A 23,672-nucleotide genomic window follows, 5' to 3' on the forward strand; every position below is an offset into this window, starting at 1 on the left:
TGCCCGTTTGATATAGTTTTTACGTTTACCCCTCAACGCCGATGTCTGGTAATGAACAGGTTTATTGTGCCATAAATATGATTTCTTCACCTTGCTGTAGGCCTTTGTTGCTAACGTGCTCTGGATGGTATGATTGTTGTCTAGGTCGAATGGTTCCTAAAAAGGAAAAGAACGAATCCAATTATTTCACCAGAGAGTACATGCACTGTTCTTACGATGGAAGTACATAGAATTTGCATTGGATCTCTTTTCGGTTACAAAGCTATGCTTCCTAGCGCGATCTAATGTGATTGCTTTGGTGGCAACGACGGGGAGCCTACGACAGGAATGTCAATTTCTGTATTATGTTTAAAGCTATAACTATGATAGATTCAGACTTTGCTATGTAATGGTGATGGGTTCAGACATGGTGTTATTTTAGAAGACTCAAGATCACCATTTCTTTTCCGCTCACCTTTCTCTACCAGAAGAGAACTGAACTTTGTCGAAAAAATGAAAGAGATCCTTTTTCTGTCTCTTTTTATATTTAACTGTTCAGTATGTTTCGTTACCACCATCAGACTCATCTTGTGTGTAAAATTACCGATTGCATAAACATTCTATGTTGATGCAGTTCAGGTCGTACTTCTTGATGCACCTCAGCATGTACAATCAACTAAAGCTAATGTCTTGGAAAACCATTGGGCTGGAAAACTGCAAATAGTGTCCCCTGCGACCAACCTCGATCCCCCAGGAAATACATGAAACTTGCCTGCCCCTTCTTGTTGCACCCTCAGCACCTTCTTCACAAACGACTGCATCTTCAACTTTTCAGCAGGAGGACACGAGAGACCTGAGGCTGCGCAGGTGGTGTGAAATGGCTGGACTCTCTTGTTGGTGGGTTTATCACCTATGGCTGAGGGCCCTCCTCCCGCCTAGCCCATTTCTGTTGTCTATCGCGCGAGGAGGACAAAGTCCACGTCACCAGATGCCCCCCCAACGCCTCGCTGCTCGTAGTAGGTAAGGTAATGCACGACGGGCGGCTACCTCCTCCCACGCACTCTGTCCACCCGCTAGCGGCCGTCTGTGTCTGCAATAAGGAGGTGGGGCATTTCAGGCCGTGAACATGATTATGCCAAGTTGCTGTCCTCACTGAATGCATATCGTCGTCCTGGTGATATGCTTCCTGCACCGCTCGAAGATGCTATCGTAGATGACGTCAAACTGGGCACCAGCTCTCTCCCGATTTACAATGAAGAGGATGTGGTCCGCTTCCACAATCTTGTAGTACCTAGGCAAAGGCAAGGATAGGGGGAGGGGGAGAGGGGAAAAGATGGTGGTCAGCAAGGGGACTACACTCACTACACACTGATGAGTTGTAACGTATCCTTTAGCTTCTTTTCCCATGTAGCGTGCATCATCATTTTACGCATCATGTCAGAGCACAAAATAGAACCAACTTATTACCATTTCGCGGAGTTTGGTATCCGAAAATTGAAAACCTACCATATGCCTGGCCTAAGGGGATGGTGCTGATCGTCTGCAACGAATTGGCTAGGATGCTCTACCGGTATGCGAGGGTGCGTCATGGATATCGTGTTGACTGCTCCATCGTTGTCATGCCAATCCTCGTCTCTAGAAAGATTGAAGGTGCGCGTGATCATTGGACTTGTTTCATCAGCAAGCTAATCAAAGCCAGAAAAGTTTCAATCCAAAAAGAACAGACCTGTACCCCTTGTAGGGAGATGGGACATTGGGAGGATGGCGCCATCTTGTCATCTGGAGGACTCTAATGAACAGTAGCGGATGTATTCCTAATATGCTAGACGGGACGGTGGTGCCCATCACCTTGGTGGTACGTTTTGTGGCGTAGCTGAAGTAGAAGGTATTGGGGAAGGTATTCAGTGCTGCATTGAGTTGCATGGATCCCTGAAGGGTGAGATCAGGCAAGATCCAGTCTCCCGAAGCGAACGGCCCTCCCCCGTTGTTGGCTAGCAGGGAGTCGATGAGTCCAGAGATGCCCAGGCTCGACCATCCCATGCGGAAATGATCGAAACCAAAGCTATAATACCTTTTCAGCCACGGAATATCCAACCACTCATATAGGATCACACCAACACGGCATAGTTGGAGGAGGCACAAACGTTTCATCCATCTCCCGTCTTCGGGCCTGTCATTCCATTACAGAATCCATCATCGACCAACGTTACAAAATCATCGCCGTGGCCTTCACCGTTTTTGGAGTCAACCCATCATCGCCTTCGGTAACAAGGTAAGCGAAAAAAAATTAAACTCAGAACAAAGCAAAATGCACTCACTGCATTCCATCCATGTAGGTCCTGGTTGTTCCGTTGAGGGCACCGGACAAAGAAGTGATGCTCAATACCCAATCTGCGGAAGTGTCCTCGTACCCCTTGAAGGCCTAGTTTAACAGCCAAATACAAGAAAAATAAAAAGGGGAAGAAAAGGCATCTCCTGTTTGTTAATTACTTCCAATCCATTTGGTAAAAAGTTCGAGTTTTAAAGATCAATTTTTGGTCGCTGCTCTACAGGGGATGCCGCATACCTTCTCCGCGAGCAGCTGCTGTAACACCCGGACAACCTGCACCCCTGCCGAGTGGCCTACAAAATGGACAGGATGTTGCTCGTCCCATGCCTCGTAGTTCCCTGAAATGGAATGTCGACACCAGGGGTGAGACCAATAACTAAGAGGCTTTCAAAGAAACGTCTCAGACCCACAATCCCGAAGAATATGAGTCCTCTCCCTTCCTTTCATTTTGATCATTTCATTGATGAGGGTTTTGTCCTTCTATCCTCTTCCAGTTCTTTGTCCGTTTTTTTTTTCTTGTTCGGTTGTCTTTTCCGTTTTGTTCTGATGAGAGGGTACATCGAAAAAACTTTTTGTTGATAGAGGGATGCCAAGGAAGTACCTCGACTGTATACTCTACCGAATTGGCAATGACCGCAGATCTTACTGTGTTCTTCTCCATAATCAACTTGCCCTCCTTTGAGGTAATAAAAGAGCTCTCGTGCCCGGTCGTAGATGCTTGTCAACGACCCAAGATCGGGCACGAGCACGTACTCGTCCTTCGTCTCCGCGCCGGCAAAATAGGAGAGACCGCCCAATCTCTGCGATGCACAGAACGGGATAAGTGAAATCAAACAGGCAGGCCAGGTCTCTCCCTACTAGAAGAGGGGCAAAAGGATTTTGCTACCCACCCCCTTCCCGAAACCAAAAATTCCGTGCACAAGTACGATAGGAGGCAGATTTTCTTTTGGTTTCCGATTAGTGTGGACGTCGTTGGGTCCTCGCGGAAACTTTGAGCGATGATCGGCATTCTCCTCCTTCACCCTGTCCGACGGAGGAGGATTAGGAGAAATCCACCTCAATCTGCTGCTAGTCCCAACCACCCTGCCGCTGCTAGGGGTCATTAAGCGATCTATGTCGGAGGCAATAGCCGCACTGAAAATGTACATGCCGTACATCATGTGAACCGCGGAGCTCAGGAGAAGCTCCGCACAATCCAAAGCCAGCAGCCACAGCCCCATCTCTCTTTCTGAGCACCCGCTGTTTCCCCTTCCTTTCCCTGATAAATCGCAAAATGGTCTCCGATGGCACCTAAGCTAAAAAGGAAAGGGTGGGCTTCTGGAGGCGAAGGGTAGTCCAACGAAGCTCCAGCAGGGTGGTTGCGGAAGGAAAGTCCAACGAAGAGAAAAAGGATGCCGCCCTGGCTAGACTCAGATTCAACTGTCCTGTTCCTTTTCACGATTATCCTTCGCGAAAGTTCCGTTATTGCCTGCCTCTTTCGGGTCATCTACTTGGAAGCGTACCCACCAACGCCACATCTTCACACTTCCTGTCCCCATCATGCTTTTAATTTTTGTGGGTGCGCTGGACAGGGAGGAAGATGACCAATAATTATTGAATGCCGCAGCCAACAGGATTCAGCTTCCTTTCTAATTTATCGAATGATTCAAATCGTTCACTACCATCTTGCTTTTAATTTTGTGGGTGCGCTGGAGACTGGAGAGGGAGGAAGATGACCAATAATTATTGTATGCCCCAGCCAACAGGATTCAGCCTCCTTTCTGATTTATCGAATGATTCAAATCGTTCACCACCCGAGAAAAAAGAGGGAGAGCCCTGGTTGAAACTGAACCAGGATGCGAACGCAAAACTCTAAAGCTGGGCCCACGTGGCAATGAAATTGCGTATTCCTTCCCTTGTTGGTCGGTCGGTACTCACTACTCAGCAGAGCAGGCGAATTCCAAATTGAAAACACCTTTGGCTGTCCTACATACCTTGATCGGGCCCCCCGTTTCAGATCTCTTTGCATCCGTGGAATGGGCGATTACGATTAATCGGTGTGGACGCAAACGCGTGGACCGTAGTCCATGAGCCTCTCAGCCTCGTGCGAACAGACCATGACTTAATTTTTAGATAGAATAAGACGCAAGGCCCCAGCGACCATGGTATGGCTGCCGCTAAATGTGACTATAAACTCGGCTTGCTTGCCACTGTGTCAGCCTAGAGAGAGAGAGAGAGAGAGAGAGGATTGCACACCTTACTAACAAAAAATTCATGTCAAACCCAACTCAAGACACGCAGCTAATGGAATGCATAAGAAACTTCGGAAACTACAAGTACAAGCTCTTTGGAGTCAATCTCTCATCCAAGTAGAGGCCCTTATTCATCAAGAAAAAGACTGATGCAGAAACCAACTCACGTCACGCATGCTTATATCTGTCGCGGAGCAATTATATAGAAGATTTCGAGTTCACAATGTTGTTTAGATATTATTTTGTTTTTCGTTGTTTGGTTTGAACCCTAGATTTCATTTAGACTGGAAGGATCGATACAAATATATCCACGTTTGTACATTGAATCTATGTATATCCAGATCTATGCAACTTGTTCCAGATCCTTTAATTCACTTTTTTTCCCAAGGACCATTTGTAAGAGAGCTGTTGAATTCCTCAAGGATATGTGCAACAAATTTCAGTTGTTGTTTCCTTTGATTCTGTCTTTACCTCAGTTACTTAAATTTAAGCCTTGAACTCCTCTTTCTCTTAGCAATATTGGACTCCTGGGTTTAGGATCTAAAAAACTTGCTAAATCAGATTTGGCAAGAGAGCATGTTTTTGTTCCTTTCCTTCTATGTGATGGCACAAGAAAGGAAAATCTTGTTCTTGAATAGGGAACCAAAAAAGAGGAAACACACTGTGGATGAGCATTTTCAAAATGATGAAGTAATACTCCGATGTGTCACATATTGCAAAGAAGATTGAAGAGCATGATTAGGAATGGATGGGCACAGATGAAGAACGGATGAGCATGATGGACGAACGACAAATTCAAGGCACAGTTGTGAGTGGCGTTGTAGCCAATGCTTGAAAACACTAGCGGGTTCAAACATTGCTGGCAATGTTCAAAGCAGCCAGACCTAGCGATGCGGCGGGGTAGTCTGTTTCTTCGGCTACTGGTCGACCTGAGGAGCGCTTCAACAAAAGAAAATGCAACGAAAACCTTACTTTTGGTGACAATGGACCAGGGAAGGTACTCAAAAATTTGGTCATTCCCAATGTACATGGGAAGCACATGATCATAACAGTTGGAGAGTCCTGTAAGGACACAATTTCAATGGACAAAACTTCAGTAACATTGGACCAGTATCCTCTCTCTCCCTCTCTCTTTAAGAGTCGGTCTTGGAATCATTGGTTAGCCATCAACTAGTTGGTATTCTGCAGCCTTGAAAGGTAGTTTAAGAACAACAAACAAAGCATTCACAGGCTTGAGATGGGGAGATGCTAGCTGGACTTTCCGAAAATTTCAGGCGATGACCCACTGAGCTGGGTTTTCGCGCGGAGCAGTACTTTGAATGCTTGAATAGAGAAGAAGGTCACTCACGCAGCAGTTCACCTGAAAGGATCAGCCATCCGCTGGTACCACTGGTTAGTAGCCCAACAGGGCCGCCCATCTTGGTGCTCCTTTGTAGAATCTTTAACGGTTCGATTTGGGTCATCTGCGTATAGATTATAACATCGAGTTGTCTAAGATTCAGCAGAAAGGGTCGGTACTGGAATATCTGGTAGAGTTTGAAGAACTCAGTAATGGTCAGAGGATGGCCGAAGGAAGCACTCACAGGGGCATTTGTTGGCAGGTTGAAGGAGGACATCAAGGTGGAAGTTCAGGCGGCTCGTCCTTATACACTTCTGGAGGGGTTTGAGAAGGCCAGGGTAGCGAAAGACAAGGGAGTTCAGATGAGGAACAACAACCGTGAACACCGGCTAGTGAAGGCACCACCATGGAAACCTGCACCTTCTGCACTGTGGAAACCTGCACCTCTGCCTAGAGAAACAGGAGATTCCGAGCTGGTTAACTCAGTCTGAGCCGACAAACAGGTGGCAGACACCTCAGTCCAGTTCAGATTCAAGAGCGTAGGCGCAAGGGCCTGTGCTTTCAATGTGATGACAGTGGTCGCTGGGGCACACCTGCAAGAAGTTGTACATGTAGCTAGTTGATGAAGAAGAGATTGAAGAGGATGAGGCAGAAGGGGAAGAAGGTGCAGGCAGGCCTGCGCAGGCTGAAGAGGCAGCGCCTGAGATTTCCTTCCATGCGTTGGCGGGCGACAATGTACCGCAGGTGATGAGGTTGCAGGGACAGTTGAAGGGCTGATCTGTTAGTATTTTGGTGGACACGGGCTCCACCCACAATTTTGTTTGAGAAAGAACCGCCAGAATGTGTGGATGCCGGATAGAAGAGCAGCCAGAATTTAAAGTCCTGATGGGCAATGGTAGCACCCTAAGGGAAATGCCTGCAGGAAACCGTAGATGTGCAGGGCCAGAAATGATGTGTAGAGCTATATCCCTTGGCGATAGGGGGAGCAGACAGTGCTCGAAATTCAGTGGTTGATGTAGTTGGGCAAGGTTGAATGGGATTTTGGAAGGATGTGCATGACCTTCCATGGGCTGAATCAAGAGCAGATGGTGCTGACATCACAGAGAGTGCTGACGAAGGGAGATGAAATGCGACAAATTGTGAAGGTCGCAGGGACAGGCGGCAGTATGCATCTGCTGTTGATATCAGTTCAGCGTTATAGCTACCAAGAGCATAATGCCCAGGGAAGGAACGAAGAGGGAACTCCTGAGTTCGTGAAGCCTGTACTGGATCAGTATGCTGCTGTTTTCCAGATGCCAACAGGGCTTCCTCCTCCCAGCTCCTAAGAGAACGGGGAGGGAAAGGAGAATGATCATCCATTCATTTCCTTTCCAATCTCTTTATTTTTGGAGGGAATGGAATTACATTAAAAACTTTTCCTCCCTTTTCTTTCCTTTGCATCCAAACACAGTTATTAGTGCTCCATTTCTTTTCCTTCATATTAATTAGTCATCCAAACACAGGAAAAACCTTTCTTTCCATTCATTTCCCTCCCTCTCCCTCCAGGCTGCATTCCAAATGCATGAAGGGCACTATGAGTTCAAGGTAATGACAGTCGGGTGCCAGCCACCTTTCAAGCCCTAATGAATGACATTTTTTATAAGTACTGTTTTACTGTTTTTTGATGATATCTTAATATACAGTAGCAGCCAAGAAACACACGTTGGACATTTGGAGACAATCCTTAAATTGCTAAGGGACCACCTCTCTTTGCCAAGGCATCTAAGTGCCTATTTGGCAGGCCATAGGTCACCTATTTGGGAAACAGAATAGGCAGCAAGGGGGTAAGGATGGAGGATGACAAGGTGAAAGCTGTAAGGCCGACACCACCTACAAATGTTAAGAGTGTGAGAGCCCACCTAGGATTGGCAGACTATTACCGCAAGTTTCTGAAAGGCTTTGGGGAAATTGCCAAACCCCTTGACTGACCTATTAAAGAAGCGCGTCTGGCATTGGAGAAAGGACAGCAACAAGGCCTTTGAGAGGCTGAAGCAGGCAGTGACCTCTGCGCTCACATTAGCACTCCCTAACTTTAGTGCCCAGTTCACATTGGAGACCGATGCATCGGAGGTGGACATGGGTGCAGTGTTGAGTCAAAACCAGCACCCCATTGCATATTTCAGTAGTAAGGTTATGGGCAGAAGGTTCAAGGCACACTCAGCTTATGAACATGAACTGATTGCCATAGTGCTTCCTGTCCAAAAGTGGAAACACTAACTTCTTGGACAGAAATTTTTAGTCCTAATTGACCATAACAGTTTACGTTTTTGTACGCAGCAAAAGGGACTCACCCTGTCCAGCAAAAATGGGTGATGAAGCTTATGGGGTATGAGTACGAGATTCGTTACAAAAAAGGGGCTGACAATCAGGCTGCTGATGCACTTTTCCGGTGATTGGAGAATGGAGTGACAAGGAAGAGGCTACCAGCCTGGTCAGTTGCAGGCTATCATCAGGCCCACTGCTGAATTCTAGGCTCAGCTTGAAGAGGTGCTGGTAGCCTCTAGTTACCAAAAGACAGAAGCCAAAACTCACGCACACTGCTAATCCCTCTCAGCCTAGGGTTAGTCCTCAAACAACTTTATTAATGGATAAGATTGGGATTCACCAGCCCCGCAGTATTTAAGGTGATCACAGGAACCGAGTTTGCTAAGTAAGTATCCGGACCCATTCTTATTCTAGACTTGACCTAATTACAAGTATGCCCCCATATACCATCAATCACCCCTCCCTCAATTTACACCTTGTCCTCAAAGTGAGAAGTTAGGAAAGCATTCCTTAATATGCACTGAGTCTTCCCAAGTAGGTGAAGGGGCTCCTTTGCCTTGCCATTCTATGAGCCACTGTACCGATAAGTGCCCTTTCTGCCTGTTGATTTCTGTTGCAGCATTCAGAAAGGAAAAATGCTGTCAAGGCAATTCTGTCCTATTTGTGGCAGTGCTATTTGAACATGAATAGGCTGGTAGCATGGTTTCAACTTGGAAACGTGAAAGACTGGGTAGATCAAGCTGTCTGTGGGTAGCTGGAGCTTGTAGGCCACTTGGCCAATCCTGTCAATGATCTTAAAAGGACCTGAATACCTTGGTGAAAATTTGTGAACTCCCGTTGTTCTGCATTGTACCTTCCCCTTTGAAAAATTCTTCAAGTAAACTAGATTGCCCACCTTGTACTCTTTATCCCTCCTCTTCTTATCGTGTTGTTGTTTCATGCGGTTTTGGACATCTGCCAGCCTATCCTTAATGATGTCAAGTACTCTGTCATGGCTGACTAACTGTTTGTCTTTCTCGTCTTGTTGACCAGTTTGAGGTTGAAACCTTCGCAGGTTTGGAGGAGGTCTCCCATACACTATTTCAAAAGGAGAAAGCACTGTGGAAGATTGGGAAGCTGTGTTGGAGGAGTATTCTGCCCAAGAAATGTAATATGTCCAATTGTGTGGCTGCTTTTCTGCGTAGCAGCGCAGATAAGTCTCCAAAATCCTGTTAGTAACCTCTTTGACCATCTATTTGTGGATGGTAAGCAGTCCTAAGCTTGAGGGTGGTTCCTTGTAGCTTGAAAGAGTGCTGCCAAAACTGACTAAGGAATGGAGGATCTCTATCATTGATTATAGACTTGGGCATTCCATGGAGTTTATCTACATTCTCATGAAATGTTTTAGCTATTTCCTTGGCTGTGTATATGTAAGACCCACGTCTCTTTTTTTTAGAAAAAAAAAACTGTTAAGTTTATCAAAATGAGACATTTGAGGGAAAGGATATGGATAAGGATGTAATTGAAAGGGGGAACTCTCATTTTTCTGTAGCATTAGAGGAGCACGGCCAACAATAGAGAGAAAGAGGGAGAAGAGTTTTCGATTCTTGGAGAAGATTAAGGAAAGGGGGCTGTGAAAGAGAAACAAGAAGAGTGACAGATTCTGATTTTCTTGACAGGTATGGGATTTTCAGTTATGAATGGATCATGTAGCTCGTATTTTTTGTTGATTTCCGGTGGATGGCTATTTATATGTGTTAGAATATGTTGTTATGGGAACCGGGTCCATATCTGGACCCGGTTCTATGGGGCGCGGGTACCGAGGCGGGCTCGGTACCCTAGGCGGCTTCTCCTCTCTCCCTCTTTATATTGTCACTTGTGTTTAGTGTTGAATTAAGTGAAATATAATTTTCTCTCTCCTAGGGTTGCGGTGAGCCCCTAGGTCAGAGCCTCCACGTGGTTTTTCACCTCTTTCTGAGGTTTTCCACGTAGATTGTGTGTTTGTTCTCCACTCTCTCTCTCTGTGGTTCGTGTTTCTACATGGTATCAGAGCCAGCGGAGTTGGAGAAGCGTTTTTTCCGAGGATCGTCAAGTTTTTTCGTCGCCCGACGCCGTTGAAGTTCCGGCGCCGCCTACATGGTATCAGAGCCAGCGGAGTTGGAGAAGCGTTTTTTCCGAGGATCGTCAAGTTTTTTCGTCGCCCGACGCCGTTGAAGTTCCGGCGCCGCTGCTGCCCGTTTGACGTCGCCCTGCTCTGCCGCCGCTGTCCTTTGTTCCGCCGCCGCCGTCCTCTGTCCAGGCGCCGCTGCTGCACTTGTGACGTCGCCCTGCTCTGCCGCCGCCGTCCTTTTGTTCCGCCGCCGCCGTCCTCTGTTCCGCCGTCCTCTGTTGCGCCTCCGCGGTCTTCCGTTCGGCCCGTTCTTTGTTTCTGCCACCGTGGGTGGCCTCTGTGTTGCGCCGTCGCCTGCTTTCCGTTGCCGCTGCCTCATTCCCGCCGCCGTCGCCGCTGCCTCCTTCCCGTCGCCGTTGCCTCATTCCCGCTGCTGTGCCTCTTGTTGCTGTGTGCTTGTTTGTGATGGCAGAAGCGATGGGGACTCAAAAAGATGCCGTTCTTGACACGGGCAGCGCCTCCAAGACTGAGAACGTGCCGCTCCAGGTCACCTCCATCCGTCTGACCAAGGACAATTACCTATCTTGGTCTGCCGTTCTCGAGATTGGGATTACTAGCCGTGGGCGTCTCTCTTACATCACTGGCGACAAACCTGCGCCCATCAAATCTGATCCTCAATGGGCAACGTGGGCGTTGGAGGACAGCCAAGTGAAGGTGTGGATTATCAGCTCCGTGTCATCCGATATCCAGCCCCTCATTCTGCGGAAGCCGACCTCTTTTGATATGTGGACTGTGCTTGCAAAGATGTATGGTCGCAAGAAGAGACATCTGCGTACCTATCAGATTAAACGCAGTATTTACTCTCTGACACAGGGTGATTTGTCTGTTGCTGCCTTCTATGCTGCCCTGAAGACCAAATGGGAGGAGCTAGATTATCATGTGACTGATGAGTGGACGTGCGGTTCAGATCATTCCCTCTACTGGGAAAAAGAATGGATGGACCGTACGTTTCTGTTTCTGGGAGGCCTGCGGGATGAATTCGAGTCTATTCGTAGCCAGATTCTTAATGGTGATGAGATTCCGGGGATAGAGGAAGTATATGCTCGTGTTGAGTCTGAAGAACAACGTCGCCAGGTGATGCATCTTGACACCGGTCATGGCCCTTCTGCCTTTGTCAGCCGTGCCTCAGGGACTGGGCAGCGTCCTGCCCGACATTGCACTCATTGCCACAAGTTGGGGCATTCGGTGGATTTCTGTTGGGATCTTCATCCCGAGAAGAGACTGGTCAGATGTCGTCCTCCCTCTGGCAAGCGTAGCCCTACTGTGTCTGATTCCAGTCAGAGCAATTCTTCTAGTGGTGCAAAGTCCAAGTTGTCTCCTGCTCAACTCAAGGAGCTACAGGCGTACATCAGCCGTCTATCTACTACCCCTGAGGAGTCCTCCACGTCTGAAGGGGCTCAGCTAGCCCAAGCCCTCGTTGCCTCGACTGATCAAGGTAACCCTTCTCTTGGTGATTGGATTGTTGATAGTGGAGCCACTCACCACATGACAGGGGACTCTAAACTCTTTCAAGAATATCAACTTTCCTCTGGCAAGCAATGCGTGTCTATGGCAGATGGGTCTTCTATCTCTGTGGCTGGGAAAGGGAGCTTGTCCCTGCTGAACAAATACCATCTCCACAATGCCCTGCATGTTCCAAATATTCCTGTGAACTTACTCTCTGTCAGCAGTATTACTAAAGAATTAAACTGTAATCTAATTTTCTCTGCTGATCATTGTTCCCTGCAGGACTTGGTGACGGGGAAGAAGATTGGGATTGGTTCGGTTACTGATGGGCTCTACAGGCTGCCGGTACAAGTTGCTTCAACGTTGATTTCTGCCACGAGTGGTCACTTGTCTGGTGTGAATGATAGATCTACTGTTCTGCGCTGGCACGAGCGTCTTGGACATCTCCCCTTCCAGTTAATAAAGAAGTTGTTTCCTCATTTGTTTGCTTCTGTCTCCATTGACTCCTTCGCTTGTGAAGTGTGTCAATTGGCCAAACATGTCAGGGCTTCATACCCTATTTCTTTGAATAAATCCACTCATCCGTTTGCCTTAGTTCATTCCGATGTTTGGGGTCCTTCTGGAGTACCCACGTGTGGTGGTTGTCACTATTTTTTGACGCTTATTGATGATTACTCTAGATGTACGTTCGTGTACTTGTTGCGAGAACGTAGTGAGGTTCCAGCAGTTGTGAAAAACTTTGTTGCCTTTGTTGAGACTCAATTCCATACTACTGTTCAAGCTTTCCGTACGGATAATGCAAGAGAATATGTCTCCCAATCCCTTGATGAATTCTTGAAAGGGAAGGGTATTGTTCATGAAACCTCTTGTAGTTATACCCCTCCTCAGAATGGTATAGCTGAACGTAAAAATCGTCATCTATTGAATGTTACCCGGGCCATTATGTTCCAACGTCATATCCCGAAGCGGTATTGGGGTGATGCACTTCTCACTAGTGCACATCTCATTAACCGTATGCCTACTAGAGTGCTGGATGGTCAGTCTCCTTATTCTACCCTGTGGCCTACTCAGAATCCGTGGCCTCTTACTCCTCGTGTCTTTGGGTGCAGTTGTTTTGTGCATAATCATAGCCCTACTCTCAAAAAACTTGATCCCCGGTCTATTAAAGGAGTTTTCTTGGGGTACTCTTCCACTCAGAAGGGGTATAAATGTGTGGATCCCACTACTTCCAAAGTATATGTTTCGAGGGATGTCACATTTCATGAACATGAGTCGTATTTTCCGGTGAATACTCTTCAGGGGGAGTGTCTTGGGAACAAAGGGGAAGAGTATTCCTCTAATCAGCTGATTCAGTTTATGGAGTTTTTGGATTACAAGGTTAGTCCCAGTGTGATTGACACGGTCACGGTCAGTAATGAGAAGGGCAGTCATATGGAAGGGGTCACGGTGGATGCTCAGCCCACTGTTGCCCGGGATCACTTGTTTGGCAAGGTTTATGTCAGAAAGGAGAAAGCTACTGTGGAAGATGTTGGTGATGAGGATAGAACCAATCCCAATCTTGTGATCTCCCCGGATGACCCAAGTCCATCGAATGAAGAGCTCCCTATTGCTTTGCGCAAAGGCACCAGGTCATGTACTTTTCACCCTATTCAGAGATTTGTTTCTTATGCTAAGCTCAGTACAAATTACAAATGTTTTATCACAACCTTATCCAAAGTTGTTATTCCCAGGTCGGTGGATGATGCTAAGGATGATCCCAAGTGGTTACATGCTATGACGGAGGAGATGGGTGCGTTAGCTAAGAACAAAACATGGGAAGTTGTTGATATCCCTAAAGGGACACACTTAGTTGGCTCTAAGTGGGTTTACAACGTGAAGTACAAACCTGATGGCACTGTAGATCGATATAAAGCTCGTCTGGTTGCAAAGGGGTTCAGCCAGAAGTATGGGATCGACTATCTTGAGACCTTTGCCCCTGTTGCAAAGTTGAAGACTGTGAGGGTTATTCTTGCTCTTGCTGTGCACAAGAAGTGGCGCATGGACCAGCTTGATGTTAAAAATGCGTTCTTGAACGGCCATCTGGAGGAAGAAGTCTATATGAGCATGCCTCCCGGGTATGTTCAAGAGGGAAAATGTTGTCACCTCAAGAAAGCTTTGTATGGCTTGAAGCAGTCGCCTAGAGCTTGGTTTGAGAGACTAAGGATCGTTATGAAGTCTACTGGGTACAAGCAAGGAAATGGAGATCATACCCTATTCATAAAGCAGAGAGATGGTTTGGTGAGTCTTCTCCTTGTCTACGTTGATGATATGATTGTCACGGGCAGTGATGAAGAAGAAAACAGAAAGATGAAAGAGAGATTAGCTAAAGAATTCGACCTCAAGGATCTGGGTAAGCTGAGATACTTTTTGGGGATAGAAATTGCTCGATCAGAGACAGGGCTGGTTATGAATCAAAGGAAGTACACTCTTGACTTACTAAAGGAGACAGGTAAACTTGGTTGTAGGCCCTATCTTACTCCTATGGAGTCGGGAACTAAGATAAGTATCAAGACGGGCACCACTCTGGATGAGGAAGGAAAAGGGCGATATCAGAGGCTAGTCGGTAAGCTTATCTATCTTACTCTAACTCGCCCTGATATCACGTATGCGGTAAATGTGCTAAGTCAATTTATGCATGCTCCCACGGATTGTCATTGGAAGAGTGCAAAACGAGTGTTGGGGTATCTAAAGAATGACCCAGGAAAAGGGCTGCTGTATACTCGACAAGACAAACTTACTATTGAGGGCTACTCAGATGCAGATTGGGCAGGTTGCACTGACACAAGGAGGTCTACTACAGGGTATTGTATCTTTCTTGGAGGTAACCTAGTTGTTTGGAGAAGTAAGAGGCAAGAAGTATGTTCGAGGTCTAGTGCTGAGGCTGAGTACAGGGCTGTTGCAATGGGGGTTACAGAGATGCTGTGGCTGAAGATTCTTTTGACTGATATTGGTGTGGAACTGGGAGATAAAATGAAGATGTACTGTGACAACAAGTCTGCGATTAATCTTGCCAATAATCCAGTTCTACATGACAGGACCAAACATGTGGAGATTGACCGTCATTTTATCCGGGAACGCATTGACACAAAGGAGCTGATTCTGCCATATATGAAGTCTGAAGATCAAGTTGCAGACGTCCTAACTAAAGGGCTTTGTACTTCTTCATTTGAAAAGAATGTTAGCAAGCTTGGCATGTTTGACATGTATGCCAAGCTTGAGGGGGAGTGTTAGAATATGTTGTTATGGGAACCGGGTCCATATCTGGACCCGGTTCTATGGGGCGCGGGTACCGAGGCGGGCTCGGTACCCTAGGCGGCTTCTCCTCTCTCCCTCTTTATATTGTCACTTGTGTTTAGTGTTGAATTAAGTGAAATATAATTTTCTCTCTCCTAGGGTTGCGGTGAGCCCCTAGGTCAGAGCCTCCACGTGGTTTTTCACCTCTTTCTGAGGTTTTCCACGTAGATTGTGTGTTTGTTCTCCACTCTCTCTCTCTGTGGTTCGTGTTTCTACAATATGCATATTATACATTATACTAGTCGATCTGTGCATGCTATACCAGTGTTCTTCGTTTCTAGCTACCATTGATTTTCTATAAATAAAGCATGCTAAATACTGAATTGAAGTGAGAAAACAATACTTAAGTGAACCCTAGAACATAGCATGCATATCTGAGATGAGAGGAGCAGTCTGGGGGCATCGCCGACAGAAGGCGGGCCTGCTCTGTTCGACTTAGGGTAAGTAAAAAAAACCAGCAACAAATATGAAAAAGAAAAAGGAAGAAGGGACCGTGATGAGCAGGCGTTGTCGCTCGATCGACCGGAAAACCAGCCACCTTCCTCACGCTGGTGGCTGGTGGAATGCAGCTTCGGTCGTTCCTCTCCTACTTGTGAGAACGAGAGCAAGGGAAGAGGCAGCGGCAACTGCCGTTGCAACCGGGCAGTGGAGGGCTCGACAACCCTTCTTTCTCTCTGTCGAGGTTCCTCACGAGGGCAATGCTGGACAGACCCAAACGCAGGGAGCTATGCTCTCTCTTTCCTCCTCTGGTTTTGAGCATGGAAGAGCAAGGATCTGTCGAGATCCCTTTTCCCGTCTTCTGTTGCACGCTAGAGAAGGAGACACACTTGGTTTGGGTGGTCGTCTTCCTCACCGTGACAGAGTTGAGAAACAGGGGCAGAGAGGAAACGGTGGCGGCGGAAGGTGACGGGCGGCTTGTGGCGCAGCGGCGTGGAACCGAACGACGGCCCTCGCGCGAGAAGGACGATCTTTTCCTCCGGCTTGGTTTCTCTCTGGTTTCCTTTTCTTGAAGACAGGAGGAGACTCCACTGCTGGACAAACACGAAGACGAAGAAGGAGCGCCGCGAGGAGAGAGAAAATTGAGCGAGGAAATGAGAAAAATTAGGGTTCGACATAATTTATACCAAAATTGGAAACTTACAAAATAGTCCACCTTTTTAGCGATGTTCTCGAAAAAACTGTTATAATTTTTAGAAATTTATGCCGCAATGTTTTTGCTGAAAACCTCTTCAAAAAGAGGCTTGCGAAAGTTAATGTAACGCTCGTTACGTTTTTGGGCAGGTCGGGTCGGGACCCAGACCCGGACCCGCAGCTTACCCACGTAAGAGCTCGACGAGGGCTGTTCTCCCTCATCCTCCTCTCGCTCTCCCCCTTCATTGCCTCTCTTGCTGCTAGGGAGCTCCACGCAGAGAAGAAGTGGGCAGACGGTGTGGTAGTGGCGGTGGCTGGAATGACGGCGGCGACTGCGGCGGCGCTTGGGTAAACTCTCTCTCTCTCTCGTGCTATTTCCCTTCTCCGCTACCCCCACGCTCTCTTGCCCTCTCTGCCGCACGTTCCCTCTTTCTCTCTCTCGCTACTCTCTTTTCCCTTTTCCGTTAGCTCCCTCCCGTACGGTCCCTCTCCTCACTCACCCTCACCCTCACGTTTTCTTCCTCCTACTCACGCACTCTCACCCTCACTGCCGTTTTCCCTTTTTTGTGGTCCGAACCCTCTCTCTCTGTTTCCCAATTCTGTCAGCGCCTCTCCCTGCCCACACGCTCACTACGTGAGCTCTCTCTCCCCATTTTTCTATTTGTTTTCCCCCTTTTCCCCAACCGAGCACTCTTTCTCATTGATTTCATCACTGTTTGATAGGATTCCAGCTTGGGGAACGTGTTCTTCCCCTCATAACAGCGATTAGGTGGTGTTGGTGGTGGCGACTTGACACGATTTTTGCCGTTTGGGGATCGATTGAACGCTTGAGGTGGCTGCCAGAAGGATCGCAGCAGTCTAGACTCTTGATTTGGGGTGAGCAAGGCGTAATTGAGCCTATTTTCTTGTATATTTTCCTTTGGAACACGTATAATTATTGTTAAAGCATGCTAGAAGGTAGAATTGATGATTTGGAATGCATGTTAGCGACTTTGCTTTTTGGGGAAAGTGTAGGATTATGTTGGAGAAGCATTGATTCATGTATTTATTGATCTCTTAGGCTCGAGGTGTTGATTTTTGAAGCAATAGGGAAGCACGGTAGGCATTGTGCTTATTGAGCACGTGGCTCACGCTTTTGCGAGTGGGCGTATCTTGGAGTTATTTGGGGAAAGTGTACCTAAGTTGGATGTGACAATGGGGTTGACGCCTAGACTACAGAAAGCATTTAAGAATGTGTTAAGGATGGACTGAGCGAAGCATTGAGTTTTGGGGGTCTCGTGGCAACGTCAAGAAGTTAGGAGGAGGCCTATTGGAGGGCTTGTAGGTCGACACTACTCGTCGACACCCTCTTGAGGCGATGATATGTGCCTCAATGATTTTGTTTTAGCTTGGTTTGGATTGATAAGCTAATTAGTAGAGATCTTACCTTTTTCTTTGTCTGCAGGTACACCGGGCACGTCCCGTCGACCTTGAGCGACCAGATTCGAAGCTCGAGGCATTTTGGAGAGTTTTCTGGACGCGTGACAGGTATGACGACATTTCAGGCAAATCCCTGCCTGGGGCCAAGTTGTGAATGTGTGTTCCTAGGATCGTGGGATCCTAGGATTGTGATGTGAATTGATTGATTGTTTTGTGAATGAATATATGTATGCCTGCATATGATTGTTTTGAAAGACTATTAGAAGTTTGTTTTGAAAATATTACGTATTTGCATGTGCATGCTAAAATTGATAACTGCTTAGGACAGATGAGGCGGGGTATCGAGTCGAGTGTCTCATCGACTCCAATTGTGCATTAGAAAGCATCCTAGAATAATAACTACATAGGACAGCTACGAGCCCATCACAGATCGAGACTACTCTCTGTGGTTTGGCTAAGTTTTCAAAGATGAGATTCTTATGATAATGAATGTGAATGTTGTGTTTGTTGAATATACATTGCCGCGGGCAATGATGCAAATGATTCAACAGAGGGTAGTTGTACCCATATTGTTATGACGGCTAGCCGAAACTGTTGTTGTTATGTGTAACCCTCGTGTGGAGGCAATTGGAGGTGTGGGTTCACTCGTGAAGTGAACCAACCTCATGAGCTAGCTAGTTATTTGTGTTTGTGCATGTATAAATATAAGAACAAAAGAATAAGAGATGAGAGGCCAGTGAGATGTGGCTATGTGTTTGGGAGTTGTCCCGCTTTCACCATTGGTCTCTCCTGTTCGGAGCGCAGGCGGTGCAAGGCCCCAGGGTACTGTTATGTGATGTGCTTGGAGCGTAGGCTCCCGCCTTCCCAACCTGGGTGTCATAGGGAAGGCTGAGTGTCTCTCCTTGGAATTCACACATCCATGGATGAGTGCTCTACCGCTGCAGCGGATGAATGGATCCATACTGTTCTGGGCCACCACGGGGGTTGTCTCTCGGCTGTAGGCCGCCCGCGGTGTGCACGTGCCTGTGTTTGCACCCACAAGAACTGTCAATTCACCGAAGTTAATGAAAATGAAAGCATAAAAATGAAATGTATGTGAATGATGTGAGTATGAATGAAGTGTGAATGAGAACGATGCGTTATTTCTGAATTGCATGTGGTTATTGAATGTGGTATTGCGGCCTTTGTGTGTGGCCTTTGCATGTTGTGGTATAGGTGAGGGCTCCTTGATAAGTTATGTGACTGTGTGCCCTACCACAACATGATAGTAAATTGTTTCGTAGTTAAAGTAAATGAGAAGAATGCGATTGTGAATGAAATGATATGTTTATTCGTGCCTTGCATGTGAATTGAAAACATGTTACTGTGGCCATCGAGTGGCCTTTACATGTCGTGGTCTATGTTAGGAGCCTTCTTGGCAAATGATGTGGCTATGCGCTGACACGACATGATGATAGATTGTTCTGATGTTTGCTCGTATAATTGAGCCCTACGTAAGAGGGTTTGGACTTTTCCTGGTTTGTTGCCATACTGCGAAGGCTAAGCCTTCAGTTGTTTCCTTTTTCAGGTTTTGGCGGACCCGAGGCAGCAGGTTGAGCAGATGGCTTCACTCACGTCCTATTGAGGAGATTTTGGGTCAATTGTAGTGTAGGCGCATCTTGTTTTGGTCTTATTGATGCCTTATTTTTGTTTGGCATCAATGTTGTGAGTTTGGGCATTTTTGTCATATGTACAGATGAACTGAAATTCTTATTTAATGGAAAGTTTGCCCATTGTTTTGCATTGCTTGGCTCATCTCTTTTGAAATTGTTGTGTCGTCGCACTCCAATGCTTTATGTTAAGAAAAAAAAATGTTGTGGTTGAAGGTCAAAAAGGTTGGAGTGTGACAGTTAATTTCAACAAAACCGGGTAATTAATATGAAATCACGTTTTGGTACCCTCTAAGTTCTTAAAAATTGCCAAAAGGGGGTTTGTTATAAAATAAAAAACGTAGTGTTATGTTTTGTTGCCCGTTGATGCCCTTAGTTGGGTTTAAAACTTCAAACAAGGGTTCTGAAATTAGAGATCAGAATGTTGAAGAGGAAAGCCACGTTTTAAGAATTTAAGGTATAAATTCTCTTGCTTTTGAATGATTATTTTATTAGAGAATTCTTGGCATGATATTCCATATGTTGTTTTCTCCATTTGACTGTGTTTTGTGGTCATTATCAGAAGATGGTTTATTGTTTATGTCTCAGAAACCAAGCCTGAGGGCGGTTTCTGTGAGAGGTACTAGACGATGTCTAGTGATGAGAAACCCTCACATTTGAAATTCGAAGGCGAAACGTGGACTGTGTGCAATGGTATATGTGAGTGCGAGCTTTGTTTTACCCAGTGGTTGGTTTCGTCCTGAGAGGTAGTATTGCGCCTGAGCTCACTGTTGACACACACTCCTCTGACTGCACTGGAGGGCCCATAGGGTCTTGGGCGACACAAGGGCCCGGGATTTTGCTGTTTCTGTTGGAGAGCAAGGCGTCTCCTGGTTCCTCACCCCGGGTTTCTAGAGAGACCATGCTGCTGCAGCGGCGATTTGTGATATCTCAGGAGGCTTCACTGTAGGTTACCTCGATCTATTGGATCGCCTGGTGAAGAGATGTTCTGTTCTGCACGTGAGTGCCCACGGGGATTTCTGTTGTTGCTCGGCACGATGACCATGACATTGTCAGAGAACCACGGTTGGAAGTCTACGAATTTTTGGAGGTTTTGAACACCTTGTTTCTGTTAATGAGTCGTAACTGTAATATGTGTTAATATTTGAAGTTATTTGTTTTACAAAAATCAAATATTATTTTGTTGGGCCATGTTCCATTCATGGCTGGATTTTTCCATACTCAGGAATTCTGACCCTTCTTTCTACTCTACAGGTAGTTCATGATAGATTCTAGCTCTTGGAGTGACGACCTCAGGCTTTGTGATGGACGGGCATTGGCATTCTGGACACTGCTTTGGTTTTGGGCTTAGTGGTCAGTTTAGTTGTTTGGGTCCATGTGTTTTATTTTAATACAGTGCATTTGTTTATTTTTTGGTCAGACTCAATATTACTTTCGCTATGATTTATGTTACTTCCGCTATTATAGAAATGAAAAAAAAAATTTGGTGTCAAAAATTGGGTCGTGACAGTATAAAGGAATAAAATGTGCGTACTTCGACAGTCTATCTACCACCATCAGTAGGACATATTTACCTTTTGATTTTGGAAGTCCTTCGATAAAGTCGAGCAATATGTCTTCCCAAATGCGAGCTGGTATGGGCAGGGGCCGCATCAGGCCTGCTGGTTTGAGAGTTTTATACTTGTGCCTTTGGCATGTGGGGCAAGCTTTCACATACTCTCTTACAACCCTCTTCATGCCAGGCAAATCGAACATACGTCTAATTTTGTGATATGTTCCTTCTACACCTTGGTGCCCAGCTTCCAAAGTGTTGTTAAATTGAAATAGTAGCTGATCCACCAAAATGGACTGAGGGGGAACATAAACTCTGTCTTGATAGTAAAGATAGGGAGCTCTTCAATTATACCCATATGTGCGGAGGGATTGAGAGATCAGTTCCTTTTTCATTTCTTGCACCTGCTGCGAGATCTGATGCTCTTTTTCCACCTCCTTCTAGAAATCAGCTGTGTTCTGAATGAGGGTACACACTTTGGCCACAGTTAGGATATATTCAGCCCCCTTTTCCATACTTCTCTGCCACCATGTTTTCAGTTCTTTTTTTGTAAAGAACTTCGAATTTGTATCCCATTAATTGGAGGACCCATTTCTGTTGGGTTGGGGTGAGTACTCTTTGCTGCATGCAGTAGCGTAGGCTAATATGGTCAGTGTATACCAAAAACTTATGCCCTAAAAGATAATGTCGCCATTTTTGAACCGTTAATACCAATGCACTGACCTCCCTTTCATAGGCTGATTTCCCTTTGAAAATGATACTCATGACTTTGCTGAAATAAGCTATTGGGCGACTGTCTTGAGTCAGCACTGCCCAACCCCAATGTCTGATGCATCAATCTCCACGGCAAAGGGCTTGCTGAAATTTGGCAGGGCTAACATGGGTGCGCTTGTTATCACCTCTTTCAAGTTTCAACTAGTTAAAAGCTTCCAGTCTGACTTCATTCCACCCCCATTTGCTTTTCTTTATCATTTCAATCAATGGAGCAAATATTTTACCAAAATTCTTGACAAATCTTCTATAGTACCCAGCCTGCCCAAGAAAAGCTCTCATCCCCTTCACGTGATCTGGGGGTTGCCACTCCTTGATGGCAGCTACCTTGTCATCTTCCATGAGCACTCCTTCTCTTGTAATGGTATGCCCCAAGTATGTGACTTGAATCACTTGATGCATCCCAAAAGAGCATTTAGAAGCCTTAGCGTATAGTCGGTGGAGTCTCAACATTTGCAGCACACTTCTCACATGATCTTGGTGCGCTTTTTCGTCCTTGCTATATACTAGTATGCTATGTCACACGGATTCGGCAGACTGGGTCGAGTACTGGTGTCGACACGCGGACACGGGGATCCCGACACGGCGATACGGCTGGATACGTTTTGGATCGGGTCTGGGTCAGACCCGATCCAAACCACTTGTATAACCGATTTTTTAACCCGCGTTTTGTTTTACGCACTGACATTTACCCTCGACGCTCGACCTTCGTTTACCCTCGACGGCTTCCGCAGCAGGCTAGCAGCACAGTAAGGCAATGGCGGGCGACGGCGACCTCCGGCGATCGACGGCGACTTCCGGTGGCGTCCGGCGGCAGCCAGCGACAGACAGGTAAGTGTTTTGTCTATTATTTTCGATAATAGAAGTTAGGGTTTCAACTTTTACTTGGGGATTTTTTAGATTGGGTATTAAAATCTGATTTGGGGATGTTTTGGTTTGAAGATTGGACGGTTTAGAATCCTATTCTTCAATGCTATGTGCGATGTTTTCTTTTTTTTGTTTGATTTTGGGATTTGGGGATTTTGCCGTTTTGGGTGTATAACCGATTTGGGGATTTTGCCTTCGCTGTTGTTCATGATGTTAGACAATGATGAATACGTGATATCTAGATGGCATTAACATATAATTTACCATTCTTGAATGTTCTTGTTCACTGTTCACTATTCACTTCAGCCTTCGCTATTGTTCATGTTTCTTTTAGTTTTAGGCTTTAACGAACTCCTTCTGTTCCTGTTCACTATTCAGGCTGGCAGTACTATCATTTACCAATTACCATTCTTGAATGTTCCTGTCACTATTCAGCCTTCGTTCTGCTTCTGAATCTCTGAAGTTTTGTGACTGCAGTGCATGTTTATACTTTGTCAGTTTGTTGTATTGTTTTATTTCATAAATTTTATGTTCATTATACGTTTTTTTCATTTTTTTATTATGTTTAATCTAGTATGGCGAGCAAAGGAAAAACAGTGTCTCAGTCTCAACCTACAAGTTCTGGTTCTGGATCAGCTACACCTCAGCCACCATTATGGTCATACGTGAATCTAATGGGGAAACCTCCTGGAGGCGGTGGAAATGCTTTTTTTAGGTGTAATTTTTGTGAGGGACAGTTCAATGGATCATATACAAGAGTGAAAGCACATCTATTAAAAATCAGTCAAAAAGGAATTCAACCATGTAAGAAAATCACTAACGAGACTTTGGCTCAGTTGAAGAAAGAACAAAAAGCCTTTGAGAATAAGAAAAGCACATCATCTGGATCTGGTTTCATTGACATTGCTTCAATTTTACATGATGATATTCAGAATCCTACCAAAAAAAGAAAAGTGGTTGATGTTCATCAGAAATCAATTAAGGATTCATTTAGTTTACAAGGACGGCGAGAATTAGATCTAAAAGTGGCGACATTTTTCTATGCTAATTGCATACCATTTAATGTAGCTAGAAGTCCATATTGGAGAGACTTAGTTACATCTATTGCAAATTCTAACTTGACTGGGTATGTTCCCCCTAGTTCTGAAAGGCTTCGCACTGTACTACTAGAAC

The 23,672-nt window shown here is 45.9% G+C and overlaps 1 protein-coding gene across 1 annotated transcript; it reads right to left on the reverse strand.

Annotated features, from left to right (window-relative positions):
* Positions 1–258: 258 nt before the first annotated feature.
* On the reverse strand, positions 259–3,943 carry LOC116250178 (uncharacterized). The gene is made up of 7 exons (XM_031623648.2): positions 3,199–3,943; positions 2,910–3,108; positions 2,546–2,646; positions 2,298–2,401; positions 1,706–2,149; positions 1,486–1,614; positions 259–1,270 (listed from the first exon to the last, which is right to left on the reverse strand). Exons 1-7 carry the CDS (start codon positions 3,526–3,528, stop codon positions 1,129–1,131), a joined length of 1,449 nt encoding a protein of 482 aa, XP_031479508.1. The 5' UTR covers positions 3,529–3,943; the 3' UTR covers positions 259–1,128.
* Between the last annotated feature and the right edge of the window lie 19,729 nt (positions 3,944–23,672).

This window comes from Nymphaea colorata, chromosome 3 (genome assembly GCF_008831285.2).
Source record: "Nymphaea colorata isolate Beijing-Zhang1983 chromosome 3, ASM883128v2, whole genome shotgun sequence".
Lineage (NCBI taxonomy): Eukaryota > Viridiplantae > Streptophyta > Magnoliopsida > Nymphaeales > Nymphaeaceae > Nymphaea > Nymphaea colorata.

Excerpts from the sequence above, each read along its gene's own strand:
- LOC116250178 (XM_031623648.2), bottom strand. The coding sequence starts at position 3,528 with ATGGGGCTGTGGCTGCTGGCTTTGGATTGTGCGGAGCTTCTCCTGAGC. Across the intron at positions 3,109-3,198 it reads TTTTTGGTTTCGGGAAGGGG|AGATTGGGCGGTCTCTCCTA; the intron begins GTGGGTAGCAAA and ends TGTGCATCGCAG. Across the intron at positions 2,150-2,297 it reads ACCTACATGGATGGAATGCA|GCCCGAAGACGGGAGATGGA; the intron begins GTGAGTGCATTT and ends ATGGAATGACAG.